This window comes from Eschscholzia californica, unplaced genomic scaffold (genome assembly GCF_041429995.1).
Source record: "Eschscholzia californica isolate CP2 unplaced genomic scaffold, dmEscCali1.0.p SCAF_1, whole genome shotgun sequence".
NCBI classification, from domain to species: domain Eukaryota; kingdom Viridiplantae; phylum Streptophyta; class Magnoliopsida; order Ranunculales; family Papaveraceae; genus Eschscholzia; species Eschscholzia californica.
The window spans coordinates 57885614-57912515 of NW_028238198.1; the positions used below are offsets into that span (position 1 = coordinate 57885614).

Consider the following 26902-nt stretch of genomic DNA (forward strand, 5'->3'; position numbering starts at 1 on the left):
GAATCTCTCCGAGATTTACCATCTCTTCCTCTGTTCCCTTTTCTATCGGCTCTGAATAGTTAGGAATCGCGACTTTTGACATCGGTACAACGGTGTCAGTTTGTTGCTCGGATCGAATCTCTTCGATCTCTATATTTCTCCCACTTGTCTTCTTGGAAAGAAACTCCTTTTCAAGGAAGACACCATCACGAGCAACAAACACTTTAATATCTGATGGGTTGTAGAAGTAATACCCCTTCGTCTCTTTTGGATATCCAACAAAGAGACATTTGTCTGATCTTGGTGCTAGTTTATCTCCTTGTAAACGTTTTAGATAAACATCGCAACCCCAGACTTTGAGAAAAGACAACTTTGGAACCTTTCCAGTCCATAACTCATATGGCGTCTTTTCTACAGCTTTTGACGGAGCTCGCTTTAGTGTGAAAGCGGCCGTTTCTAGAGCATATCCCCAGAAGGTGTTAGGAAGATCGGCTAAGTTCATCATCGATCGAACCATGTCCATCAAGGTTCGATTTCTCCTTTCGGACACACCGTTCATCTGAGGTGTTCCTGGCGGAGTGAGTTAGGATACTATTCCGCAACTCCTAAGATGATCCTCAAACTCTTGACTCAAATATTCACCACCTCGATCCTATCGAATGGCTTTTATTTTCTTGCCAAGTTGATTCTCTACTTCGTTCTGAAATTGTTTGAACATTTCAAACGATTCCGACTTATGCTTCATAAGATATATGTAACCATATCTAGTGAAGTCATCGGTGAACGTTATGAAGTAGCCATAGTTACCTCTCGCGAGTGTACTCATAGGTCCACATACATCTGTATGTATCAGTCCTAATGGTTCACTCACTCGATCACCTTTCCCCTTGAAGGATGATCGTGTCATTTTGCCCACTAAGCATGGTTCACATGTATCGTACGATTCTAAATCACACGATCCCAGAAGTCCATTCGCATGAAGCTTCTGCATGCGTTTCATGTTAATGTGACCCAAACGACAATGCCAGAGATAGCCTTGGTTAGAATCGTGAGTACGAAGCCATTTCGTGTCTATGTTCAGGATTCCGTCTTCTATGTTCATAACATAAAGATCATTGCTTAGTCTAGCACTGGTATAGAACATCTCATCTTTGTAAAGAGAACAACACTTGTCCTTTATTATTACATGATATCCCTCTTTGTCTAGTACTGACATAGAGATGATGTTCCTTGAAATAGTGGGTACATAATAGCAATTATGTAGCACTAATATCAATCCAGTTTCTAGATTAAGCTTATAAGTTCCTACAGCCACAGCAGCAACTCTTGCATTATTTGCGACTCGTAGAACCATCTCGTTCTTTGTCAGACACCTGATCTCCTTGAGCCCATCTAATTCTGAGATTATATGTGCTCCACATCCGGTATCAAATACCCATGAAGGAGAGTCAGCCGTATCTGCCAAATTGACCTCTATAACATAGGCATCGATTTCCACTTCCCTTTCTGGTATCTCTATTACGCTTTCTTCATTCGAAGCATCGAGAACTCTTCTTTGATCTTCCTCCCAATCTAGAAAGTCGTATAGATCTCTATCTAATTGTGAACTAATACTATATGCCATCTCTACTCTAGATAAACAAAATAAAGGATATTGCTAAGTACTACATTCAATGTTTTAAGCAAAAACAGTTTTTGCCATATTATTCAATGAAAACCGTCCCCCTTTGAATAATATGATTCCAAGATCCCATTCCTATGGAGTTAAGCGTACTTTGGCACTGCCCTTAACTCCACCCTCCTGGGTGAGTAACTCTTTACTTATCATACTCCTATGACTCTTGGTTGATGAATAACACTTATGTGTTAAATTCATCCTTTTGCCTCGAAATCCAAAACCCTTTTGCTGACTCGTTGAGAATAACCATTTAGACGTGTAGACCTCTTCATAGATCTACCCGTATTGTCTCGAGGTAAAAGATGGCACCCTGCTTTGGCATGACCTACCATCGATGAAAAAGGGCGCAACAGGTGTCTTAATCTGGGTAGGCATTACTCAAAATTCTTTTTGGGGACTTTTACGTTTTTAGCATGCATGCATTACTGTGAACTCTAACATAATCATACACGACATAAAACGTAAATAAGTAAATGCGCGCGAGAAAATAAATCAAGCAGACATGATCCTAGTATGGCCCCTAACCTAAAAGATCTAATCTTCTTATGTTCTTGCTTGTTTTGCCTCTGTTCGCCTGGATCTCCATCCTCGAACCTCCATTGAATTCTCCCACTCGAACCATGATCTCATCCTTTGGCTCTTCAATGGACTCTATTGGACTCTTAACTCTAATTACAAGACTCAACGATTCGCAGATCGTATAAAACTTGAAATTAAATTAATTACATCGGACACCCATCCGTGCTTAAAAACAAGAATAGAACCATTCTATGGCCATACTAGAACCCGCATTCACATTCATACACACATAATAATATGACACTCATAAAACACCCAAGTATGTATGAGATTCGCTTCCTTAGGTCGAATCTAGGTTTGCTATGTTCTAAATAGCTGTTCGGGAGATACTACCGACATCTCTATGTCTAACGTGCCTTAAGTCTAATTTCGTAAAATTCGGACTAATGGCTCGTTTTGGTTTTATCCTAAAAGATTTGAAATCGTTTTGGAATAACTCCGTTTTAGGCTTTTGGTTGGCCCGGGTCGCTTTCGGAAAAAATATGGTCAAAGTCGGAAGAAGAAAAGTCGAAACCTCCCACTTAAGTCAAGGCCCAAAAGACCCGAGTCAAACTCTAAAGACTTAAGTCAAACTTGGTCAAGGAACCCTTTGACTAGACCAAGTCAAGTCACGGTCAAGGTCCGAGCCAAGGTCGGACCCAGATTGGCACGTGCCAGAACGTGCCAAGTCCCTCGGGTGGACGCGTCCTGGCCCTAGGCCAGACGCTTCCCAAGTCCTCAGACGCGTCCTAGACGATCTGTCCAAGTATATGCATCTCGGACAGGAAGTCCGAGATGGCTCTGGTTTCACCAGACGCGTCCGAGATGGCTCTGGTTTCACCAGACGCGTCCTAGACTCGTCTGGAAGGGATAGTGTCGGTCGCGTCTGGATTCTCAATCCGAGACGCGTCCGGACTATTCTGGTCGCGTCCAGCTGACGCGACCTCACAAGCTGGGACGCGGATCTCTCGGGATCCCAGTCCGAGACGGTCTCGGACTCCTAGTCTGAGACAAACTCGGACTCCTAGTCTGAGACAAACTCGGACGCGTCTGTCCGAGATGGTCTCGGATTCCCAGTCCGGAAAGGACTGGGACGCGTCGGAGACGTCCGCGACTGGCCAGACGCGTCCTGGTACGCGTCCTGGTCAGTCCGGCTCTTGGACATCAGTTGCTCCCTTCATGTTTTTCAGTTCTTTCCAACTTTAGCTGCTGTTTTTTATGAAAATTCATCCAAAAACAGCAGATTTTGAAAACTCTTTTCAAAAACCATCATCTTTTAAAACTTCATTTTGAAAACACTTTTCAAAAACTCGAAATTTTAAAGTTCTCCCCATTGAAACACTTTCAATTTCTATCTGATTTCGTCTAAATCTAATTTAAACTAATCAGTTTCATGTCTAAATCAAATCTAAACATAAAATTATCTAATCAATCAAGTTCGAATCTAATTCGACTAGTCAGAGATAGTTTCATGCAACCGGCTCGTGATGCCACTGTTGGATTTTGTGTGTATCTAATACACTATCTAGTGTTCTAAGCGGAATCTCAAACATCATATGTTAACACTAGAATACCCATAATCATAAGCATGAACTAGAAGAGGGATAAATACCTTAACGCGTTTTTCCCTCGAACCTTTCCAATCGCGTGTGAAGATCGATAGCTCCAATTGTCGCTCCTCTACTTGAGACACCGAGTGTATAGACTTGATCTCCCTCCCTTTCAGACTGCTAGGACTTATTAGAAGGTTGAGAAGAACTCTTCTTCTTGACTAGATTGATAGAACATGAGCTTTTTCTCTATATTCATCTCTCTCCACTAGCTGTATATTGAGAGAGAGAGAGTTGTATATTTTTCTTCCAGAGAAAAATCCACCCCTTTTCTGTTCTCTACTGACCCTATATATAGAGAAATCCTAATTAGAATCATATTCAGATTAGGTCTTTCTATTTTCGGGTCACAGAAAAGATAATTACCAAAATGTATTTTGGCTAACCCTTTAAGTGTGGCCAGCCAAGGCAGCCCACCATGGGCTTTATATGGCCGGCTGACTTACCTTGGTCAGCCATCACATGGCCGGCCCAAAAAGCCTTCCTCCGGGTACACCTTTTAGGCCCGATACTTTCTATCTTGTTCCGAATCTCCATTCGAACCTTAGCGGCTTTCTTAGTTGGATCCAATCCATCTTTAGCCTGTTCCCGTCTAGTCAAGTCTCTCCGATCAAGTTACCACTCTTATGTGTAACCCGTTGTAGGATCCGGTCTATGTTAGCCGCGAATCACCGAATTGATCCGACGATCGTAGTTGGCTTCTAGCAAAGCATTACGACCCCTAATTGGACCGGACTGGATGATCTTCACAGTATGGTCATCGTTATCCTAGCTGACAAATTGATCTCATTGCCATCTTGGTCGAAGGACACTCCTTCGAAAGGACATCTCCTTCAGACCGAACGGATATATGCTTCAGGAACTTACTTGCATCATCTTGCGACTAATTAGTTGATTGAAGTGGATATTTTAGAATTTTATGTTGGAGACAATGGAACTTTGCCTTGATGAACAATATGATAGAATTTTCCTTTCAATACCCACTCCAGGTAGTCAGTCTTATAGGGTAAAATCTTACCCGTATGAAAATAAAATGAAATATGAGTGCTTTGACCTACAAAAACTTGTGGAAGCAGTCCATTGCTTTGGTCAAAGAAGGATAATCTTTACAAAGATGCCATGGGGATGGCTTCTGACTCCGCAAATCCAGAACTTTCAGAGGAGTTGCTTGTCTATTTGTTTGTTCCGGGCTCGAAATACTCATAGTTCTTACTTACATTGTTCCGGATAAATTATACTGATGTCCCGTTTGATGTTCGTTCATGCCTCTTTGTTTGTTATGATACGATCCGTCCTGTTGGGCCGGTGAAGTTTGCCTGAATGAACAATATGATCAACTTTGCCTCCCTGTACCAACTGCATATGTTGCTATGCGCACACACATTCATCAATACTTCTCTATTTAGTATAGTAATCAGTTTAAAATCTTACATAGCAATTCATTGGAACAACCATTTGAAGAAGATACAATTAATATGAATGCTATTGACATGCACGTTATGAGCATAGTAGCTGAAAGGTAGGTTATAAACAGAAAAGGTCCAAAAAAGTTTTTGACGTATGGAAAAAACGAAATAATTTTGACTAAGCTCAGTGTGTGGGCTTGAAGACAATGGAACACTGTCTCTTCACACCTGACCTTATATTTTGATTGGTCAAATTTCAGAAGAAAATTTCAACTCCTAGTTCATACATCAACTCCTAGCTCAGTATGTGGTTATCCGAGAGTTTAATGTTACGAGGTGTTGAAGGACAATTGCTGCTCGAAATGATATAAAACCTGAAGAGCAGGTATACCAACTTGCTTCTTTTTCTTGTTAAAATTTGTGGCTCGAGTTTAACTCATACAGATTCTTTCGTTTGGAAAATGAGGTAAGGCTTCTCACCCAATTTTTTGTCAATGAATTAGGTCGTCGATTCCAGTTCGTTTTTTCTTAAACAGTAAGATAATTAGGCAACATGAACAGCTAATTATAGTTATGTGGTATTTCAAATTCTTAGTCCAATGTAAGATGCTGAACCATGAGTAATTTGGGTCAAAAAGACCCACTTCGATGGGTGGATTGAGATTTAGTGTTCACATGAAAAGACGATGTCTTCTTGAAAGTCTTCTTCAAAGTGACCCAGACTACTATGTCGGGTTTACTAAGAAACACCAATTATTGAAAAACGGGAAAAGTTAAGATATCTACTTAATCTGTTGCGGGTGAGACTGGCCTTTGAACTTGACGTCATTCCCACCTTCCTCTGTATCACTGGCATCCCTCATGAGTGCGACACACACCTTTTTGTTTTTTTTAAAGCGTTTTGGCGTGGCGACAATACCCATACCCACACCCCTAGGAGCATTCAGACAAGGGAATAGAACACACATTCTCCACCCGATATGTCAAAGCAGCTTGTCGCTCTACAACTCAGCACTTCGACGGCGAAAGAAGCAATCCGTAGAAAGTCGCTTTCCTGTAGGCTGGCGGAGAGGACAATAGTACGTAATGCCTACTCTTGTTCCAGGCTATCCTTAAAAGGCAAGCGTCTTCTTGTTCCTCTTCTACTTGAACTCAAATCTTACCCATTTAGGTTGCACCTCTGGCCCCCTAATGCAACACCTGCCTCAACTTCAATGGCCTGTTTATTCATAATTTTTTTTTTGCATTGATGAGCTAGGTTTAAAGGGCCATACCCTGAACAAAGAAGACAAAGCTAAACAGCAACACAGAAACTAAAGCAACAAAACATAAAAGCAAAACCAAAAACCAGGCACTTAAGGCCAAAACTTCCTCAATCTAATACGACCATCTCTGTCTTCTTTAACAATCTTCCTTAGCTCCATAGGCATACTATCATCATCAAACACCAGCTGAACAGGAGGCTTCACTTTGGCTAAAAAGTCAGCACATTGGTTTACTTCCCTAACCACATGCTTCACAGTACAGCCCTTGAACCCAGTCCAAATCTTCTTTATATTCATCCACACAGGCCAAGCTGTCCAAGGAGGCAGCTTCTCAAAGTCAGAGAGCAAAGAGACCACAGACATAAAATCAGTGGCAACCCAAACATATTGACAGTTCAGCTGCTTGGCTAAAGTAAGGCCCAACTCCACCCCCTGCAGTTCATGGACCAGAACAGTAGAAGGAGCAGCAGCACCCATGATCATTGCAGCCCCCGAGTCATCTCTCACAATAGCACCAAACCCTGCTGACCCAGCATCAAGAGACCCATCTGTGCTAACAATAACCCAACCTGGAGGAGGAGGAGCCATTTATGACCCCTGATGTGAGGCTTAGATAAGGCAACATTAAGATTGAGTCTATCAACAACAGCCAAGTTTTGCACATTGTCCTCCAACCTCCCTTTCCAAGCAGCAGCTTTAATTCTGACTTTATCCCAAATAAGATTGCTCACACTAGCAGGGGTAAGAGATTTGTGCCTGAAAACTTTGTTATTTCTCTCCAACCATATGTGGTAAACAGCAGCATTAAAAACCATCTTCCCAATTCTGGCCAAAATGGACTCCCCATGAAAATGCACAGCACACCAATGGATCACATCCTCAAAGGTGCTAAAGCCATACCAAAGAAAACCAAGTCCCTCAATAAGAATATGCCAAAGCTCCTGAGAGAAACAACAGCTAGCAAACAGATGAGTGTCAGTTTCAATGCTCAACCCACAAATGCCACAAGCAGTATCAACCTGCATGCCCCAAGAGCTTAATTTGTCCCTGGTTTTCAGACCTCTATTGACAGCAAGCCAAGCAATAAAGCAATGCTTGGGCACACATTGAGATGACCATAACAAGGGCTGCCAAGCAGCAACCTGACCCCTAGGCCTTAAAGCTTCATAAGTCTCCTTCAGGGAGTAATCACCATTTGAGCTTACCCTCCAGACTGTCCTGTCCTCCACCATTCACAGCAACCTTAGGAAGCCTAGAGAACACTTCACCAAGCTCATAAGAAAGGAATTCAGGAACATACCACTCACCCTCCCTAAGAAAATCAGCAACTTTAGTATTAAGGTGAAGGTAAGAGCTATATCTGAAATGCTCCTCAAAATACTCATATAACACCCCAAGGGGATGCCAACGATCAATCCAGAACAAGGTATCTGCTCCATTCCTATTATATGAATCATAAGCTCATGAGCCTTGGTCCTACCATCAAGAATTTTCCTCCAACACCAAGAGCAGTCTTGTGGGGTCTTCATAGTCCAAAACACCTGCCCCCTAATAAGATGCTTCTGAACCCACTGAACCCAAAGAGTGTTCTTGCCAGTAGCTACCTCCCAAATATGTCTCATATTCATGGCCAAGTTAAGAACTTCAATATTCCTGACCCCTAGCCCACCTTCAGTCTTAGGTAAGCACACCAACTCCCATTTCAAATTTGCTCTTTTAGAGCTCAACTCTATCCCACTCCAAAGAGACTTACTGAAAATTTTGTTAACTTCTTTGTAAACTCTCTTTGGAAGGACAAAGACAGAGATCCAATTAACAATCATGCTATTTAAGACCACATTTACAAGGAGGAGACTACCAGCAAAAGTAAGAAACCTGGCCTTCCAGGATTGCACCTTATTAAGAATCCTTTGGATAAAAGGTAAGCATTCAGCATAGGAAAGCCTAGTAGACAAAAGGGGAAGTCCAAGGTACCTGATGGGCAGAACCCCTTCCTGAAAACCCAAGATCCCAAGCACCTCAGCCTTTAGCTGCTCATCAGTTCCAGCCAGGAAAGCAACACTCTTATTGCAGTTGGCAGCCAAACCAGTACCCAGCAACATACTATCCAACACTCTCTTGAGAGCAGCAGCAGAAACAACATCTCCCTTCATAAAAACCATTAAATCATCTGCAAAACAAAGATGAGTGACAATAGGATCTTTACACTTAGTATGCAAATAAAAATCCCCACCAATCCTTTCTTTGTGGATAAGAGCAGCAAACACTTCCATAACCATTACAAACAGGTAAGGAGATAGGACAACCCTGTCTTAACCCTGTATGCCCTTCAAAATAACCATTAGCAGCCCCATTCACAATGACAGAAAACTTAGGAGAAGTGACACAAGCCTCCACCCACTGAATGAATAACTCAGGAAGTCTGAACTTCCTAAGAATCTTCAATAAAGCAGACCATCTAACAGTATCATAAGCTTTTTGGAGGTCTATTTTGACTGTACACCTAGGAGGGCCATCCTTCCTACCATAAGCTCTCACAAGCTCATGGGCTAGCATGATATTATCTTGGATGGATCTCCCAGATATAAAAGCAGATTGATTCTCACTCACTAGATCTTTAACCACCTTCTTCAATCTCACTGTAAGAATCTTAGTGATGGTCTTGTATATCACATTGCAACAAGCAATTGGCCTGAAATCCCTCATAGAGTTAACATTTGGCACTTTAGGCACTAAAGTCAGCAAAGTAGCATTCACTTCACCTAAGAGCTTGCCAGACTTAAAGAAGCTACTAATAGCTTTTGTGAAGTCATCCCCAACAATAGCCCAACATCTCTTGAAAAAATAGGAGGAAAAACCATCAGGGCCAGGAGCTTTGTCTGATCCAATGGTAGAAAGGGCAAAGGCAATTTCATCATCTCTAGTGACTGATCCCACCAAGTCCTGCTCACTGATAGTGCTGTGAAAAAATTTAGTATTAGAATCATCCTCAGTCAGCCACTGAATTCTAGCTTTCTGCCTTAACATAGAAGCCTCAACCCCTGCCAAATGAGTATAAGAATCAACAGATTGTCTCTCAAGCCTTCTCAAATCAATGCTTTGAGGTTGACTGTGTAGTTGGTCTTGAAGATCCTCCCCAACCAACTTAGCAGCAGCCACAGGGTTCAAAGTCTTCTGAGCCAAGCCTATACCTCCATCCTCCTCCATGGAAGTCTCCTGACCCTCTCCACTCTAGCCAGTGTCAGCTATGCAAACCCTCTTGTGCCCCACCTCAGTGCTCTTCTGCCCCCCACTTTTGTTCTTTCTTTTAATAACAGGGGTCCATCCCTCATCATCCTCTTGTCAAGTGGAGATTCAGCCGGAGCTAGAGAAACAGAGCCAACCTTACTTGAGAAAGGTTGTCCTCCATCCTCATGGCAAGAGCTAGCCTCCCCACCATCAACAAGAATTGAGTATCTAGAACCCTATTGGCCCTCCTGTTGCCTCTGAGACACAGCAACACCACTAGGATCAGTCAAGGGACCATCAACACTCTTACCCTTACCCAATAGTACATCTTGTTCCCTCTGCAAATTCACATATGGTGGAATCCGCCCCCTGCCCCCTACCCTGGGTTGCCCCTCTAAACTTACCCTTCATAGGAGCATTCTATCGAGCAGGTGGAGCCCCATTCCCTCTACCATTATCATTCCTCCTCATAGGAACTGGCTGAGGTTCCTTTTCCTTTGGGATTTTAGGACACTTGCCCAAAAGATGACCAAACTCAGCACAACCAGTACAAAGTGGTGGCCTCCATGGATACTCCACCTTAACTGAGGTCTTTATCTCTCCATCTATAATAAGTGGGATTTCAGTAGGATACTTACAGTCCTTACCCACTTCAACACAAACCCTAGCATAGGCCATTCTTTCCTTAGTCTCAGTAGGCTGGTCTAACATAATAGGTATCCCTAGAGCACTTGCAATTCGAGCAATACCTTTGGGGTTCCAAAACAAAGAAGGAATCTCTCTAAAACACACCCAAAGAGGAATCGAGTCCAACTTTTAAAAATCAGACTCAATGAAAGGAGTCCAAGGTCGAACAACAAACAAATGACTCATAATAAACAGAGGCTCATGATCCAGAGCTCTGTTCCTATCTTCATCAAGAGAAAGCTTAATAAAGAACAAAGAATCACCATGAAGAGTAATTCGGAGCTCACCTTTAGGTTTCCATGCTTTAACAAGAGCATTATAGACTGCTGGGTAGGAGAGACGACATCCCACAAAGGAACCAACAAGCCAAGATTCATACTCTTTCCTCTCGTCCTCAAAATCAGCCACAGCAAAAGACACCATCGATTTTCCATCAAGAACAACAGGAGCTGAATACTCCAATGGAGTTCGAACAGTAGCCTTCTTACGAAGAAAAAGGGAAGCCCAGTCAGTACATGGAGTAGCACTACCTCCAGCCACTGATGGATCTGATCTCTCCTCACCCAAACCACCCTGTTTTGGTGGTAATTCAGATCCAAAAGCATCTGAATCTCCACCACCAGGAGGAGGGAGGATGAGTCGAGCCTCCCTCTCAACCAACATTTCCTTCAAAGAAGGATTTGTCAACAAAAAGGGAAGCAATCAGATACTAAACCTCCAAGAAGATCGGAGAAGAAGGTAAAAACCAACGCCGACACAGAATACCAAAAAATCGCCCTCCACCCCGCACTTTCTCTCTCCTCTTTTGTTCAACGGTAAAAATCCTTTTTGTTTATTCATCATTATCCAAACAAATCTCTAGAGCTGAGCTTCAAGATGTGATAGGTCAACGAAAGCCTTTTCCCGTGCTACTTGTGGCGACCGCGTAATATATTACTATAACTCTTTCCTTCCCAAGTACTTATATTTCCGCACTTGAACTAACTGTTAGGCATGAAGGGCATTCTGAGGGTGTATTTCATCAGCCAGCACCACTGGAGAGTCTAAAATCCAATGAAGTGAAATTCTGTGTACCTCCCAAAAAAATCAGAAACACCCTTTGGCCTCCTGCCATACAAAACTTCAAACGGTAATTTTCCTGTTGATTGTCCTGCTCGCACGCTACTCGGGGAGTAAGCAAGCTACTTTGCTTGCATTCTAGAAACGGTAGCTTCTGCAGCGGGAAAAATCCCTGTTGGCAGGAAGAATTGGACAAAATAACGACGATTATTTTAGGGGATAATAACAGAAACAAACTAACAATAGTAATCTGATTTGGAGTGTAAACGATTGAAACATAGTTGCTATTAGTCTGTTTTTTTTTAATAATATTAGTCTTCTTTTAGAATTAGTATTAGTATTCTGTGATTGGTTTTTCTTAGATGAAGATTTTAGTATATACATAACTAATCTTATGCATATATGTCTGAATATTGTGTTTAATTAGTGTCCCATGTTTGTTTTTTACTCCGAGTAGGATTTGAAACCTGACCCTATATCTGAATGGACTCTAGTCAGATTTTATGTTGTTTGTTTTTGTCGAACTTGGATGTCTGACTCGTCTGAATGGACGACTCTGGACCAAGTTTTGGCTCATTTCAGTTGGACATCATTTGAGCTAGACATCAATTAGTAGTAGTAACTATATGTAAATAGTATTTTTGGACTGCTTTCTATATATCATGAGTTATATGCAATTTTACACTTCAGAGTTATGCATTAAATTAGCATCTGCATGTCTAGTAACTACGTAAATAGCATACTACGTAAATAGTATTTTGGACTGCTTTCTATAAATCACGGGTTTATGCAATTTTACACTTCAAATTTATGCATTAAACTAGCAATTGCGTGCAAATTGACATATAATTATCAGTTTTTTGTGTGTAGATTATACTATGTATTTGTTTATTTGGGTGTATATTTTTATTGTTTGTAATGGTACCACTGTTAACTGTATAAAAATATACGAAAAGCTAGAAAGAAGAAATTGCACCAACCTGAAACGAGACTAGAGAAGGTCTGTGGCGGCGCGATTTTCTAGGCGGTGGTGGTGGCGTGTCTTTGGTTAGGCTACTTGTTTCTCCTTGTTTTCTGTGCTGATTCCGGTCGGTTTTCCTTTGATAGCTTCCCATTTTGTTGGTGTTTACCTCGGTTGATGTAAATGCTAGCTGATGAGGGAGCGAAGGTTCCCCCTCCATGGACTGGAGAGGATTCTCTGCACCTGAAAATGGTGATTGAGACCTCAGAACAGTCCAGGAAGGTTGAGGGGAAGTCAAGGGTTTCCGAGATGGGTTCTGGCTCTGAAAGTGACGAGTCGATGGATGAAGACAAGGGGTCTGGAGGTTCAAGCTGGGCGAATCTTTTCAGACGAGGTTCTGGAGTGAAGGAGAAGCTCAGATACTCTCCTCCTGCAGTGGTTAATGGGGAGAAGATAGCATTAGTTTCAATGAGAGATTTCCATGAACAGATTCAGCAATGCCAGAAAGCTTTGTTTGGATACTTTTTGGGGGATCGTCTGTCTTTTGTTATTGTTCAGAATGCTTTGAGGAAGGCCTGAAGATTGAAGGGGGCGATGAAACTGACTGTCTTTAATACTTCAGCTTTTGTTATGAAATTTGATCTCGAGGAGGATCGCCTTATGGTTTTGGAGCAGGGTCCTATGTACATTGCTAATAGGCTTTTTGTTATCAGACCTTGGAAACTCCATATCGAAGAGGAAATAGAAGAGGTGAGTACTGTTCCAGTTTGGGTAACCTTGAGGAATCTTCCTTTTGTTATGTTTAACACGAAAGGTATTGGGTTGGTTGCTAGCATCCCTGGTACACCTTTGATTCTTGATACACCTACTGAGCAACAGACTAGGATGTCTTACGCCAGGGTGTGTGTGGAGATGGATATTGATCATCCTAGGCCTAAGATAGTCAAGTTATTGATTGATGATGATAGATGGGTGGAGGTTGCTGTGGAATATTCTTGGAAACCAGAGAGATGCACCACTTGTGGTGTGTTTGGTCACACCTTTCGTCGTTGTCCTCAAGGTGTTCGACGTAATGTCCCTCAGAGAAAGGCTCCCATTGTAAAGGAGGACATTCCAGATAAGGGTAAGGATAAGGTCCCTGATGTTGAAGCCTCTGGTTGTGGAGGGGTAGTCCATCTGAAGGATAGTAATTCACAGGCAGAAGTGGCTCCTGAAAGTGAGTTGAACCCCCAGAAGGAGGAGCCTCAAAAGGATATGCAAATGGTTGAATTTGGTAGACCTCCAGACTTGCAGTCCCCTGATCCTTTAGCTATTGGTGGTCCTGATTTGTCTAAAGGTGGGGATGAGGGCTGGTCATTGGTAACTAACAGGAAGAAGAAGGGCTCTAAAGAAGGCACTGCTTCTTTGGCTACTCATAAAGTGGAAATGGGTAGAGTGACCAACAAGAGACACTGTACAAGAGCTTTACCTAGCAGTCCTTGGCCAGGGAAGGGTGCTGGTAGTTCTAATCAGATTGATGTTGAAGAGCCTTTGGTCTCTGCTAGTACTGAGCAATCTAATCATGCTAGTTTTGCTAGTAAGATAGCTATGTTTAGTGCTGTGGGTAGAAGCATGAGAAGTGATAGTAGCTCCTTTGTGGGAGGAGAGGGTTGGCCCTCAGCAGGGGGGAGTCTCTCTGACAATTTAGATGGATAGATTGGCCTGTTGGAATGTGAGGGGCCTTAATGGTCCTCTCAGAATAAAAGAGGTTAGAGACCTCATTAGATTTAATAAATTAGATTTATGTGCTCTTGTTGAAACTAGAGTTTCTGTTAGGAATAAGACTAAGGTGCAGAGAAGTATAAGTCCCTATTGGCATTTTCTTGAGAATTATGAGGAGGATGAAGGGGGTAGAACATGGTTGGGGTGGAACCCTTTACAAGTTACAGTTTCCCTTATCTCAAAATCTGATCAGTTATTAGCTGTGAGAGTTGATCTCTTGGATGGTAGGAGATTTATGATTGGAGTTGTTTATGCTAAGTATTCTGTGTCTGAGAGAATGGAGCTTTGGAGGGATATAGAGAGGTTGGTTTTTAACTTTGATATGCCATGGTTGGTATTGGGAGACTTTAACACTGTGGCTGCAGCTGAGGAGAAGATGGGAGGGGATAGAGTCAGTTCAGTGAGCCTCTCAGGTATTGTCAACTATCTTCAAGCTTCTCATCTATTTGATTGTGCCTACTTTGGGTGTTTTTATACCTGGTCTAATAGGCAAGAGGGTGAGGATTGTATCTTTGCTAAGCTTGATAGGGCTTTGGTTAACTTGGAATTCTTGCTTTTATTCCCTGAAGCAAGAGCTGAATTCCTTCAACCTGGTTCTTCTGACCATTCCCCTGTGGTTGTTGCCTTATCTGCTCCCCAGCCCAGGGGAAGGAAACCTTTCAAATTTTTTAATTGTTGGGTTGAGGAACCTGGGTTTTTGGATATGGTTCAAGAGGTTTGGAATGTCAGTGTCTTTGGTAATCCTATGTTTAGCTTTGTTACTAAATTGAAGGCAGTGAAAGCAAGGCTTATAGAGTGGAAGAGAGGAAGATTCTTGGATCTACCTTCTAAGGTGGAGCAAGCGAAGACAGACCTAGAGGAGGTTCAAGAGGCTCTTTATAATGATCCCTTTTACAGAGACTTGAGACATAATGAGAGGGAAGCTTTGAGGTCCTACTCTCACCTTGCCTCAGCTGAGGCTTCCATGCTAAAGAAGAAGTCAAGAGTTAAGTGGCTTACTTTAGATGATCATAATAACACTTTCTTTCACTGTTCCATTAAGGAAAGAAAGGCTAGAAACAGTATCTATTGCCTTTTTGATGAAGATGGTAACAAAATTGAGCAGCAGGAGGATATTATTGAGAGATGTGTGGAGTTTTACAGACAGATGCTTGGGTCAGAAGCACCAAGTGCAGAGGAAGATGCAATCTTGGATTCCATTGATTTCAAGTCTCTTCTTCCTGTTGAGGATATGGATATGCTTATTAGGCCAGTGACTAGAGATGAAATTGTCTTTGCCCTTTCTACCATTGGTTCAGAGAAGGCTCCAGGTCCAGATGGCTTCTCAGCTTTCTTCTTCAAGAAATGTTGGAACATTATAGGTGATGATTTTGTTAGAGCTGTTCAGAACTTTTTCAAATCAGGAAAGCTTTTGAAGGAGGTAAATTCTACTCTTGTCTCTTTAATTCCTAAGACTCCTAATGCTTCTTCTTTGACAGATTTTAGACCTATATCCTGTTGCAATGTCATGTACAAATGTATTACTAAGATCTTAACTGAGAGGCTCAAGGGGGTTGTGTTCTCAATGATAAGTGAGAATCAATCTACTTTTATTTCTGGGAGGTCCATTCAGGACAACATCATGCTATCCCATGAAATTGTTAGGAACTACCATAGAGCTGAAGGTGTTGATAGGTGCACAGTGAAGATAGATTTGAGGAAAGCTTATGATACAGTAAGATGGTCTTCTCTCCTGAAAGTCCTTAAGAAGTTCAACTTGCCTCCTTTGTTTATAAAGTGGATTGAGGAGTGTGTTACCCACCCTAGCTACTCCATAGTGGTGAATGGAGGGGCTCATGGCAACTTTAAGGGGAAGAGAGGGCTTAGACAGGGATGCCCTATCTCCCCCTATCTTTTTGTCATGGTAATGGAAGTATTCTCCTCTTTGATTGCCAAAGTAGAAGAAGAGGGTAGATTTCACCTCCACCCTAAGTGCAAGAATCCTAAAGTCACTCATCTCTGCTTTGCTGATGACCTCATGGTTTTCATGAGAGGAGATGAGAGTTCAGCTGTGGCCTTGAGATATGTTCTGGATAGATTTTACATGGGTACTGGCTTGGCTGCTAATACTATGAAAAGTTCTGTCTTTTGGGCTGGTGGACAGGATGATGGTTTTTTGGTCAGATCCATTCTAGGATTTGAGAAGGGTGAGCTTCCTATAAAATATCTTGGACTTCCCTTGATCTCTTCCAGGTTATCTTACTCTGATTGTGTTCCCCTCATCAACAAGATTCAGGCTAGAATCCAATCTTGGAAAGCTAGATATCTTTCTTTTGCTGGTAGAGTGCTATTGATCAAGGCTATTCTCAATAGCATGATCATTTATTGGACTTCTGTTTTTATGTTCCCTAAAAGAGTGTATAAAGAAATCAACTCTCTGTTTAGTAGATTCTTGTGGACAGGTCTTCAATTGGAGGCCAGGAAGGTATCCATCAGATGGGCTATTGTATGTCTCCCAGTTGAAGAGGGAGGATTGGGTATTAGAGACATTGAAGTCATGAATAAAGCTATGAATCTCAGACACATTTGGGATCTGGTCAGCAACAAAGATACTTTATGGGTTAGATGGGTCCAAGTGAACCTGATCAAATCCAAAGACTTTTGGCTGATGCCTGTTCCTAATGACTGCTCTTGGTGCTGGAGAAAGGTCCTAGAGGGCAAGGAGCTGGCTAAAGCAATGGTGATTCATCTGATTGGTAATGGTTGTAATACCCTTTTTTGGAAAGACATTTGGCACCCTGAGGGTCTTCTTTGGGACTCCTTTCCAGAGGCTCTGAGGTATAGCTCTTTCCTTCCTGCCAATGCTAAAGTTGCTGCTATAATTCATTATGGTAGGTGGTCTATTCCTCCTTATGTTGGTGTCCATCTGGATAATTTGTTGTTGGGTCTCAATGAAGTTGAAATTGGGGGAGGAGACAGGGATAAAGTGGTATGGACCCCTGCTAGAAATGGTGCCTACACTCTTAAAGAGACCTATCATAAGATCAGACACCATGGCTCTCAGGTTGATTGGGCTGGTTTGATCTGGTCCAGCCTTGTGATCCCTAAACATGGTTTTATTGCTTGGGTGGCTGTTCATAGAAGATTAAAGACCTGTGATAGGCTTCTATCTTGGGGTTTAGAGGTTGACCCTTGCTGTGTTCTCTGCTCTAATGGGGTTGAGACAGATTTCCATTTATTCTTCAATTGTGATTTCTCAGTTTTGGTTTGGGAGGGGCTCCTGTCCCTACTGGGGTTTCAGCTAGTTGCTCATGGTTCTTGAGAGGAGGCTCTGTCCTGGTTTCTTGGTTTATTAGAAGGTTCTCACCTGAAATTGAAGTTGGGAGGTCTTGTTTTTACTACTTTCCTTTCTCATATTTGGAGGGAAAGGAATAGAAGAATTTTTCAGCATGAGAGTAGGCCTGCCTCAGCTATCCTTAGGGTGATTGTTAATGAAGTAAAGATAGCCCTGTCAGCTTGGAGGGGGAAGGCTGTGTGCAATGCTACAAATGCTGATCTCTTGAGGAGGTGGAATGTTGAGATGCCTTTGGTCCCTGTCTCTTTCCAAAAGCATGTTTGGAAACCTCCTAAAGAAGGCTTCTTCCTCATTAATTCAGATGGTGCTATGGACAGTGAATCTGCTGGTTTTGGAGCAGTGGTTAGGAATGGTGAGGGGCAGGTCTTGGCAGCAGCTGCTGGTTCTGCTCCTAGAGACTCTGTTCTTGCTCATGAGCTTCAAGGAATTGAATTGGGTCTTCAATTAGCAGCTAAGTTGCACCTCAAAAAGGTTACTTTAGCAACTGATTCATCATATGCTTGTGGTTTGTTTTCAGCTGGCAGTAAAGACCCCCCTTGGGAGAGTTGGTGGTTATTCAATAGGATCAAGTCCCTTTGGAGCAGCTTTGAAGAGTGTGAAGTGATTCATGTGGTTCGAGAGATTAACCAAGCTGCGGATTGGTTGTCTAAATTGAAGCCGGGCCCTGATATCCTTGAACTTGACCCCAATCGGCTACCTAGTGCTTTTTACTCTATTATTGTGCAGGATAAAGATGGATATGTAAGACTCAGAAAGAAAGGTCCTTTGTAGTTTTTTCTTTTTAGCCTTTTTTGTTGTTCCTTTGTAGGGTTCAGGCCCGTTAATCCTGCTTACTAATGCAAAAAAAAAAAAACTGTATAAAAATATTGTTTGCGTGTGTGACTTACGCATTAAATTAGTATTATTGTGAGTAGTATGTGTTGTAATGGTACAATTAGCGTGTTATTTAATGTGTCTACCGTATTTTTGTTATTGTGATTGATTGAGTAGTTAATACAAAATTACTAGTATTTTTTTGTTGAAATTAAAAAATTAGTATATGGGTGTGTTCATGTGTTGAATATTGTGTATCTTAGTGTGCTGTTATTTTTGTACTTGTATGCTTCTTAGTATATTGGTCTAATTTGATTTATATAGTTAGTATTTTGCATTTAGTGTACTGACATTCTTATACTTGTATGCTTATTACTGTATTGGATTGGTAGGGAATGAATACATTAAAATAGCTTCACTTGTCATTAGCTTGAAAGGTTTAGGTGTTTTTATTTAAGGAATTATAAGGATGACGATGAACCACCTTTCCCAGGCTCATTGTAGTCATCAACTTGTACTCATTATCATGAAAACTTTGCGGCTCAGAGTTTTTACTCAACAGATTCTCTTATCGCTGGAACAAGAGATAAAGATTTTTAACCTGTTAATCTCCAACGTCCTATCAATGAATTAGGTTGTCCATTCGAGTTTTTTTCCCTAAAGGATGAAATGTTTAGGCATCACAAAACAACTATTTATGATTATAAAACATGAATACTTGGGTCAAGGAGTCCCACGTCAACGGGTACTCTTGAGCCCTCTTGTTGACATGCGAAAACATGGTCTTCTTCCTCGCGTGGGGTTGCTAAGAAAAAACACCTCTTAATGTGTTTTAACCACAATTTAGAGTTTTAGACTAAGTATTAGTGAGTATAAACTATTTATTATGTGTGTATGTAAGATTAACTCATTACGCTTAGAGAAACTTGATGTCTGTGATTTTTTTAGGTTTTTGGTTTTTTCCGGCAAACAAAGGGAGCCTTCACCACCTGCTGGGTTTCCGGCTAGGCTGGTGTGATTCCTAGGATGAGAGATGACGGTACAGTGGGTGAGGGTAGGTTTTTAGCTGCGGGAAACCTTCATGTTAGTGAAGATCAAATGGATGATGAGTCTCGAAGGAGAAGGGGCTGAACAGTGAGGTTGTGAATAGTTTGAATGGTGAAGTACTTACGTTTACATCAAGAAAAGAATCAAACCACACAGAAATAATAAAGGAACAACGTTCAGGCAATCAGAAACCAGGGAGAGAAGGGATAAACAGGTCAAATAATGCTCAAACACTTGACAACAACCCTTTCGCAGATGCGATTAGAAACAATCTGTTAGTGAATGTTTTACGTCAACCAATTGCTAATCTGCAACAATGAAATACAAAAGGAGAAGATCAGCAAATACCACCGATTGTAGGAAGCTCTTTTCTTGACTGTAGGGCTCAGGCAAACCCTAGGGTTCAGGCCAGCACTATTTTTTCGGTCCCTGGGGGCCAGGATGATTCACATAAGGGATCATCAACGAACTGGGGTCAATTGTTTAAGAAACAATCATCTCCAACGAGTAAACATCTTGTCTACACTCCTCCAACAGAACTAAATGGTGAGAAATTCATTGACTTAGCAAACACGAGAACGAATGTCTTACGCTCACGTGTGTGTGGAAGTTAATGCCAATTGTGAGTTGCCAAAGGAGATAACTCTGCGAGTTAAAGAAGGGCAGCAACTTGAATTGGTTACAGTGGAGGTAGAGTATTCATGGATGCCTGACCGGTGTGCTATGTGTTTGGTATTCGGACATATTGATGAAATGTGTCCCAAGAAACCCAAAACACATGAGACATCAGGAGTGAATCATGTGAGTTTTAATAAGACCATGGCAACTAACCGAGAGGTTAACTCTACTTTGATTACTCTTGTTCCTAAGTCTTCCAATGCTTCGAAGGTTACTGAGTTTAGGCCTATTTCTTGCTGTAATGTCATTTATAAGTGCATTACTAAGATTCTCACATTAAGAATGAAGAGTATTATTGATCAGCTTATTAGCCCTTGCCAGTCTGCCTTCATTTCAGGCAGGGCCATTCAAGACAACATCCTTTTGGCTCATGAGCTTACTAGGAATTACCATAGGTCTCAAGGGCCAGCTAGGTGTGCTGTTAAGATAGATTTACAGAAGGCCTATGACACTATTGAATGGAGTTCTCTCTTACTGATTATGAGGAAATTTGGGTTCCCTGAGAAGTTTGTGAATTGGGTCCAGGCTTGTATCTCTTCTCCTAGGTTTTCTGTTATGGTTAATGGCAGCTCCTATGGATACTTTAAAGGTGGGAGGGGGATCAGACAAGGTGCCCTATGTCTCCTTATTTGTTTGTGCTAGTCATGGAATGTTTAATGTGCTCATGGTCAATATGGTAGCTGCTGGGAGGTTCCACCTTCATCCTAAGTGCAAGGATCCCTTGATTACTCATTTGAGTTTTGCTGATGATCTCCTTGTTTTCATAAAGGGTTATGTTGGCTCAGCTCAGGCCTTATCTGAAGTCTTGGATGTGTTTTTTCTTTGTACTGGTTTGAAGGTAAGCAGGGCTAAAAGTTTTATTTTTGCTGCTGGTATGAGAGATGGTGTTTTGGAGGCAATTCAGGGGTGTCTTGGGTTTCACAGTGCTTGTTTGCCTGTTAGATACTTAGGGGTCCCTCTTATCTCTTCTAGGTTCAGTTATATTGATTGTCAGCCCTTGATTGATAAGGTTCTTGGTAGAATTAGATCTTGGAAGATGAGGTTCTTGTCCTTTGCTGGTAGACTGACTTTGGTTAGAGCTGTTCTTAATGGCATGGTGCTGTTTTGGTTCAGTGTGTTTGTTCTTCCCAAGAGAGTGGTTCATGAATTGGATAGAATTTTCATGAAATTTCTTTAGGATGGTCCTGAGATGCAAACTAAGGGGGCCACTGTCAGTTGGAGTGTGGTTTGTCATCCCTTTAAGGAGGGAGGGTTGAACCTTAGGAATCTTGGTGTCCTGAATGATGCCTGCTCTCTTAGGCACATCTGGGATCTGTTTATTGACAAATCCACTCTTTGGGTTGCTTGGGTTAAGTCTTATTTGATCAAGGGTCAGTGTTTTTGGTTGATGGGTGTCCCTCATGAGGCTTTATGGAGTTGGAGATGAGCTCCAGTTTTGTTTCTCTCTTATTGGTAATGGGAAGTTCACCAGCTTTTGGAAGGATCCATGGCACCCTATGGGGATTTTGGCTCCTTTATTTCCTAATCAGCTAAGGTATGATAACAGGCTGCACTTTGATGCTCTTGTGAGTAATTGTCTGGTTGATGGTCAGTGGGCCATTTCTTCTCTTCAGGCTATTTACTTAGGTCCACTGATGGATGGGGTACATCAAGTGCATTGTGATGTTGAATTTGAAGATAAGAAAGTTTGGCTTGCTAATGATAGAGGAGTTTTTACTTTGAAAAGCACCTATGAAGCTATGAGGGGGTCCCTGCCTAAAGTTTTCTGGAGTTCCTTGGTTTGGTTCAGTCACAATATTCCTAGGCATAGCTTTGTCACTTGGGTGGCTTTGCATAGAGCACTTAAGACTAAGTTGAAACTTTACAAATGGGGTATGAATGTGCAGGTCACTTGTTCTCTTTGTCATGAGGAGGAGGAGGATGATGTTCACCTTTTCTTTAAGTGCAGATTCTCCCTGGCTATTTGGAAGGCTTTGCTGCAGTTGCTGGTATTGAAACAGGTCTAATGTCACTCTTGGGATGCTATGATTGGATGGTGTCTTAGGCTGCTGCAGGGTACTGATAAAATAGGCATCCTTGGTAAGCTTGCTTTTAATGCTTTTATTTACCATGTGTGGTGTGAGAGGAACAGGAGAATCTTCTCAGGCATTAGTGAATCTCCCGAGAGTATTCTTATTAGAATTAAGGAATAACTCAGAATGAAAATGGTTGGGCTTTCTTGTAAGACTAAGAGCAGTCCTAGGCTTGCTAGCATTGAGAGAAACTGGAACTTGCAGTTAGTTGTGACCCCTCCTGTTGTCACTCCTTGTGTTTGGGTTGGTCCTCCCCCAGGTTATGTGTTGATAAATACTGATGGTGCTTACTCTGAAACACATGCTGGTTTTGGATGTGTGTTGAGAGATTTCTCAGGGTCTGTTATAGTGGCTGCTATGGGTGGTGCCCATCCTGTTAGTGTTGTCCATCATGAATTGCAGGCAATTGAAGCTGGGCTTAGTCTGGCTGCTTCTCATGGTTATGGTCGAGTTCTAGTTGCTACTGATTCTCAGTATGCCTGTGACCTGCTGGTTAAGTGTGGAGCTGAACCACCTTGGCAGTCCATTGCTTTATGGAGAAGGATCAAGACTATGATGGGGAGTTTTGATGAGTGCAGCCTGAAGCATGTTTTTAGGGAGGTTAACCAACTTGCTGATCTGTTATCTAAAGCTAGAACAAAGGTGGGTATGGATGTTTTGTTGGCAGCCGACCTTAGTGAAGATATGCAGTTAGTGGCCCTTGATGACAAAGTGGGTACTGTCAGGCAAAGGCTGAAGTGCTAATGTGGGTGGTTTGAGTCTGTGTTTCTTCTTTGCATTATGGTTGTTATTTTTATGTGGGATTATATGTTTCTTCTTGGTTGTTTTTCTTGGGTACCCTTTGTGGGTTTGTATGCCATTCTGGCTGCTAGCTCTTTGTTTCTTTTCTAGCTTTCCTTTTGTAAAGGTTCTGGCTACCTAAAAGCCTGCTGATTTATGCAAAAAAAAAAAACTAACCGAGAGGCTACAACAACACGAAATAGCATGAACCCGAGACTTGCTAATCCTAGACAAATAATTACAACCAATGCAACACAAAGACATCAAGATGGAGGGCGTAAGAGACCAGCCACAGGTCCAGGTAATGAATCCCAAGCTTTGCGTAATAAGGGGTGAGAAATGAGGTTGAAGAGTGGAGAGTTGTTTGATGTGTCCAAAAAGGTACACCCGCTAGTATACGGGCGTCAAGTAATAAAAACTCGGTAAAACCGGAATCGAATCCTCAGGGACTAAGTATAATTTATTCTAAAACTTGTATCTATGGAAATTTCCCTTTTTAAGATTGTTTTTAAAGTGAAATAACTAAAATAGAAATAATAAAAAGTTGATAATCGGGAAACTTATGAGAAGGGAGAATCTAGGGTTTCAGGATCCACTTTAGCAAATATGACATCTGACTTATGCAATTTAGATCTTCTTCTTTTATAACTGAAGGAAGAATAACCAACCTCGGATGATCTTTACTTTTCAGGACACTTACTTTAAAACTTTCAATTTCGGTACATAAAATCACGGGTACTCTAACTATTAGATATCAAACGTAAGCATGATACATTAAAGACCTAAAGCCTAAATATGAACCATCAAACATAAGTATAACTAATGAAAGGGGTTATCGTAAAAGATACGCGAAGAAATCAAAGTATTTAAGTACTTAAAAGAGATTAAGTCAGGAAATCACATAAAACTAAAGCTTAACCTTAACCCTAGATCGGGAAAGTTAGTTACTCATGATGGATGAGAGCATAATAATGATTAAAAATAAGGAAAAGAATAACATTAAAGAAAGGAAAAGAATTGGAGAAGAAAACACCTTTTTTCGCGAAATTTTACTCTGTGCAGCCAAACAGACCCTAAGGGAAAATTGTTTTCTCGTCTTCTCGGAAAATACTTCTCTGTGGGAAAGATATTTTCCTTCTCTGGTTTTTTTCTCTCTCTCTCTCTACTGTTTTCTATTTCTTTCTCTCTCTAAACTTTCTCTTTCTCTCTCTATAGTAAAACAGTAACACTCTCTTTCTCTCTCTTAGCCGAAACAGTAAAGGATGAAGAAGATAAAGATAATTGAATGGAGTTTATTAATTCAATCTCTTTCTCTCTCTACAGAACAGGAGCTCCTCTCTCTCTTAAGTCTTCTAATCTAAACTTCTCTCTCGCACTAAGAGAAGAAGAAAAAAAGAATAAGAAACGGAAAACAGAAACTCTTTTTCTCTCTCTACCCTCGGATTTGATCGTTTAATGGAGGATGATCCTTCTTCTCTCGGGTTCTTCTCCTATTATAAGGTTGGTTGAGTCGGTTTCTTCCTTCTAATCTTTCCTTTTCTCTTTTGATTCGAGTCGGTTGAAGAGTTTTTAGAAAGAAGTCAGTTTTTGTAATGGCAGTCGGTCTTAGTTTTAGGAAGAAGAAGAAAACATGATGATGACGTCAGCTGACGTCATCCGGGCGCGGTTGACAATTGACTTCAAGTTCCGGTGTGTTTCGGTCGGACGAAACCTCGTGCGGCTCAAACCTTAATCCCTTGACACGCGTCTCGGCTAATCGCACCTGTTGGATTATCCCGTGTTTTTGTAGTTGCTTCGTGTACCTATCGCGTGCCCGAGTGTAGCCCGCACCTTCTCCGATTCATTCGATGAAATTCTGGATGTGCGCCACGTGTCCTCCTTGACTTTTAATCCACCAATTTTGACCCGAACTTTGACTCGCTCTAATTTGCTCATTCGTACTCCGATTTGACTTCCGTTTTCGTCTACGGGTTCGTCTTGGACTCTAATTTCCATCCAAACACTAATCTTGACCATGAAATCAGAATCGACAAATGACCAAAATACCCCTAGTCTGCATTTTCTCCGACTTTTATCTGTTTTCCACACATAACTCTGAAGAAGGTACCTGAGTAGAAAAGGAGTAATTCATGAGAGTAACTGCCCTAGATAGACTAACTTGTCCAAATTAAGAGACTCAGATGGGACATTTTCATGTCTCATCAACATCCCCAAACTTAGATTTTGCTAGTCCTCGAGCAAAACAGAAAAATAAAACTAAACCTAATTCACCACTTTCGTAGGGAATCACGATTGTACTTAGCACGTGCAACAAGCCGTTAAACCCCTAGGTTACCCCTAGTGGACGAGTGTGGTCTCGTGAGGGTTTGCAGTGAATCTACCCACAAAATTCAACATTTCAAAAATCAAGAAGGGTGTAGAAATACATAATCCGGAATTGTTTATCCAAGAGATTTTTGAGGGTTAATAGAAATGCAATCTAAGTCAATCAAACCATCCAAAAGCTAAAAATCCATTCACTAGTAATCAAGACTCTAAGTGCACATGACCAGCCATTGTGAATATCATTTCGGTTCTGAACAGACAAGACCTCGATTACCGTCTTAATACATTTCGCCTCGACTGCTGCCTCACGGTCATACACTCAAAAATTCAAATCACTCAAAATTGGTTCACTCAATGTGTGAGTATGAGTATGAAAGAAAACTCAACACATTACAAAAGCTGGACTAGAACTTTTGATGGACGACTGATCTTATAGAAAGGAAACAACCACTAATACGGGATGGAGAAGCTAACCTACTCTTCTCACCTGATCTACTTTCTAACCGTGTTTCCTAGAGGTCAATAGACACTAAAGATGAACTAGAACTCTGGAGAACTCGACTTCTTCAAATCTTCAAGAACCTTTTCAAGGGATAAATACTTAAATCAAATGAACACTTTTCTCTTCTTTTTCTTTCTTCAAGGGATAGTTTTTTTCTTTTTTTTTTGCTTTGACTTTGACTTTGATTTTGATTTTGACTTGACTACTTCCTCCTTGAGTTCAATTTTCTTTATTTTCAATTTCATGCCTTATTCTTAGAATTCTAACCGAGTCTGGGACCATGTGAAAGGTCAAACTAGACTCTAAGGGTAAGGCAATATGCTCGGGGACCACGTCAAGGTCAATGGTTTCCTTAGGTAAACAGTCTGACAAACTATCCAACATGTCTCTAGCGTCATCAATGTCCTCAAAGACATCTGCGGCCTCGCAATTATTCATAACATCATGCCTTCCTAGCTTTTCATCTAAGGCTGACTCCTTACAAGTATCAAATGTCAGAAAGTTCAAAATTGTGTCACCCTTGCTCATAGAGCCATCATCCTGAACATCAAAGTCTGGTTGAGTCTTATCATAATGAGACGATAAGGATCGAGGTAAAGAGACCATAAGGTCATCAATCTGTTCAGATTCTTGGGTACTATCAGTAAATTCATCGACATTTAACTTAGTACTAGGGTTAGGCGTATTACCCTTGTCATCGTACCTAGTACCCTCTTGAGTTTGGGGTGGTGAAACCCCTTCCTCGTCGACGAATGACTGTGACTTAAGCATTTTTACCTGTTGAGCCATGGACTCAATCTCCTGCTGCATTTGAGTCGCAAATTGCGACATCATCTCAGTAAAATGACTCTTAGACTCTGTTTGGGATCTATCCTCGAGAGTCTCCTCATAATAAGGCTCACTAGTATAATTAAATGAAGACTCTTGATCATAACTCCTACCGTACATATTAGGATCATACCTGCCTCTAAAGTCATTGGTCTCTAAATAGTGTGGACTATAAGGTCTCTCATACATATTTGGTGTCGGACCATATCCATCACTAATTTGACCATCTCTATACATTTGTCGGTGTTCTCCTAATGTCATACGAGATCGATCAGGTTCTCGTCTACTCCACTCACTAATCGGACCGTTTCTAAACATTTGTTGATAATCT

At 41.4% G+C, this 26902-nt stretch overlaps 2 protein-coding genes across 2 annotated transcripts; both read left to right on the forward strand.

Annotated features, from left to right (window-relative positions):
* Positions 1-21464: 21464 nt before the first annotated feature.
* Positions 21465-22070, forward strand: LOC147567812 (uncharacterized). The gene has a single exon (XM_086658519.1). The coding sequence runs from the start codon at positions 21465-21467 to the stop codon at positions 22068-22070; it is 606 nt and encodes a 201-aa protein (XP_086514645.1).
* Positions 22071-22268: 198 nt separating this feature from the next.
* LOC147567813 (uncharacterized) lies at positions 22269-22880 on the forward strand. Its single transcript, XM_086658526.1, has one exon. It carries the CDS (start codon positions 22269-22271, stop codon positions 22878-22880), a length of 612 nt encoding a protein of 203 aa, XP_086514652.1.
* The last annotated feature ends 4022 nt before the right edge of the window (positions 22881-26902 follow it).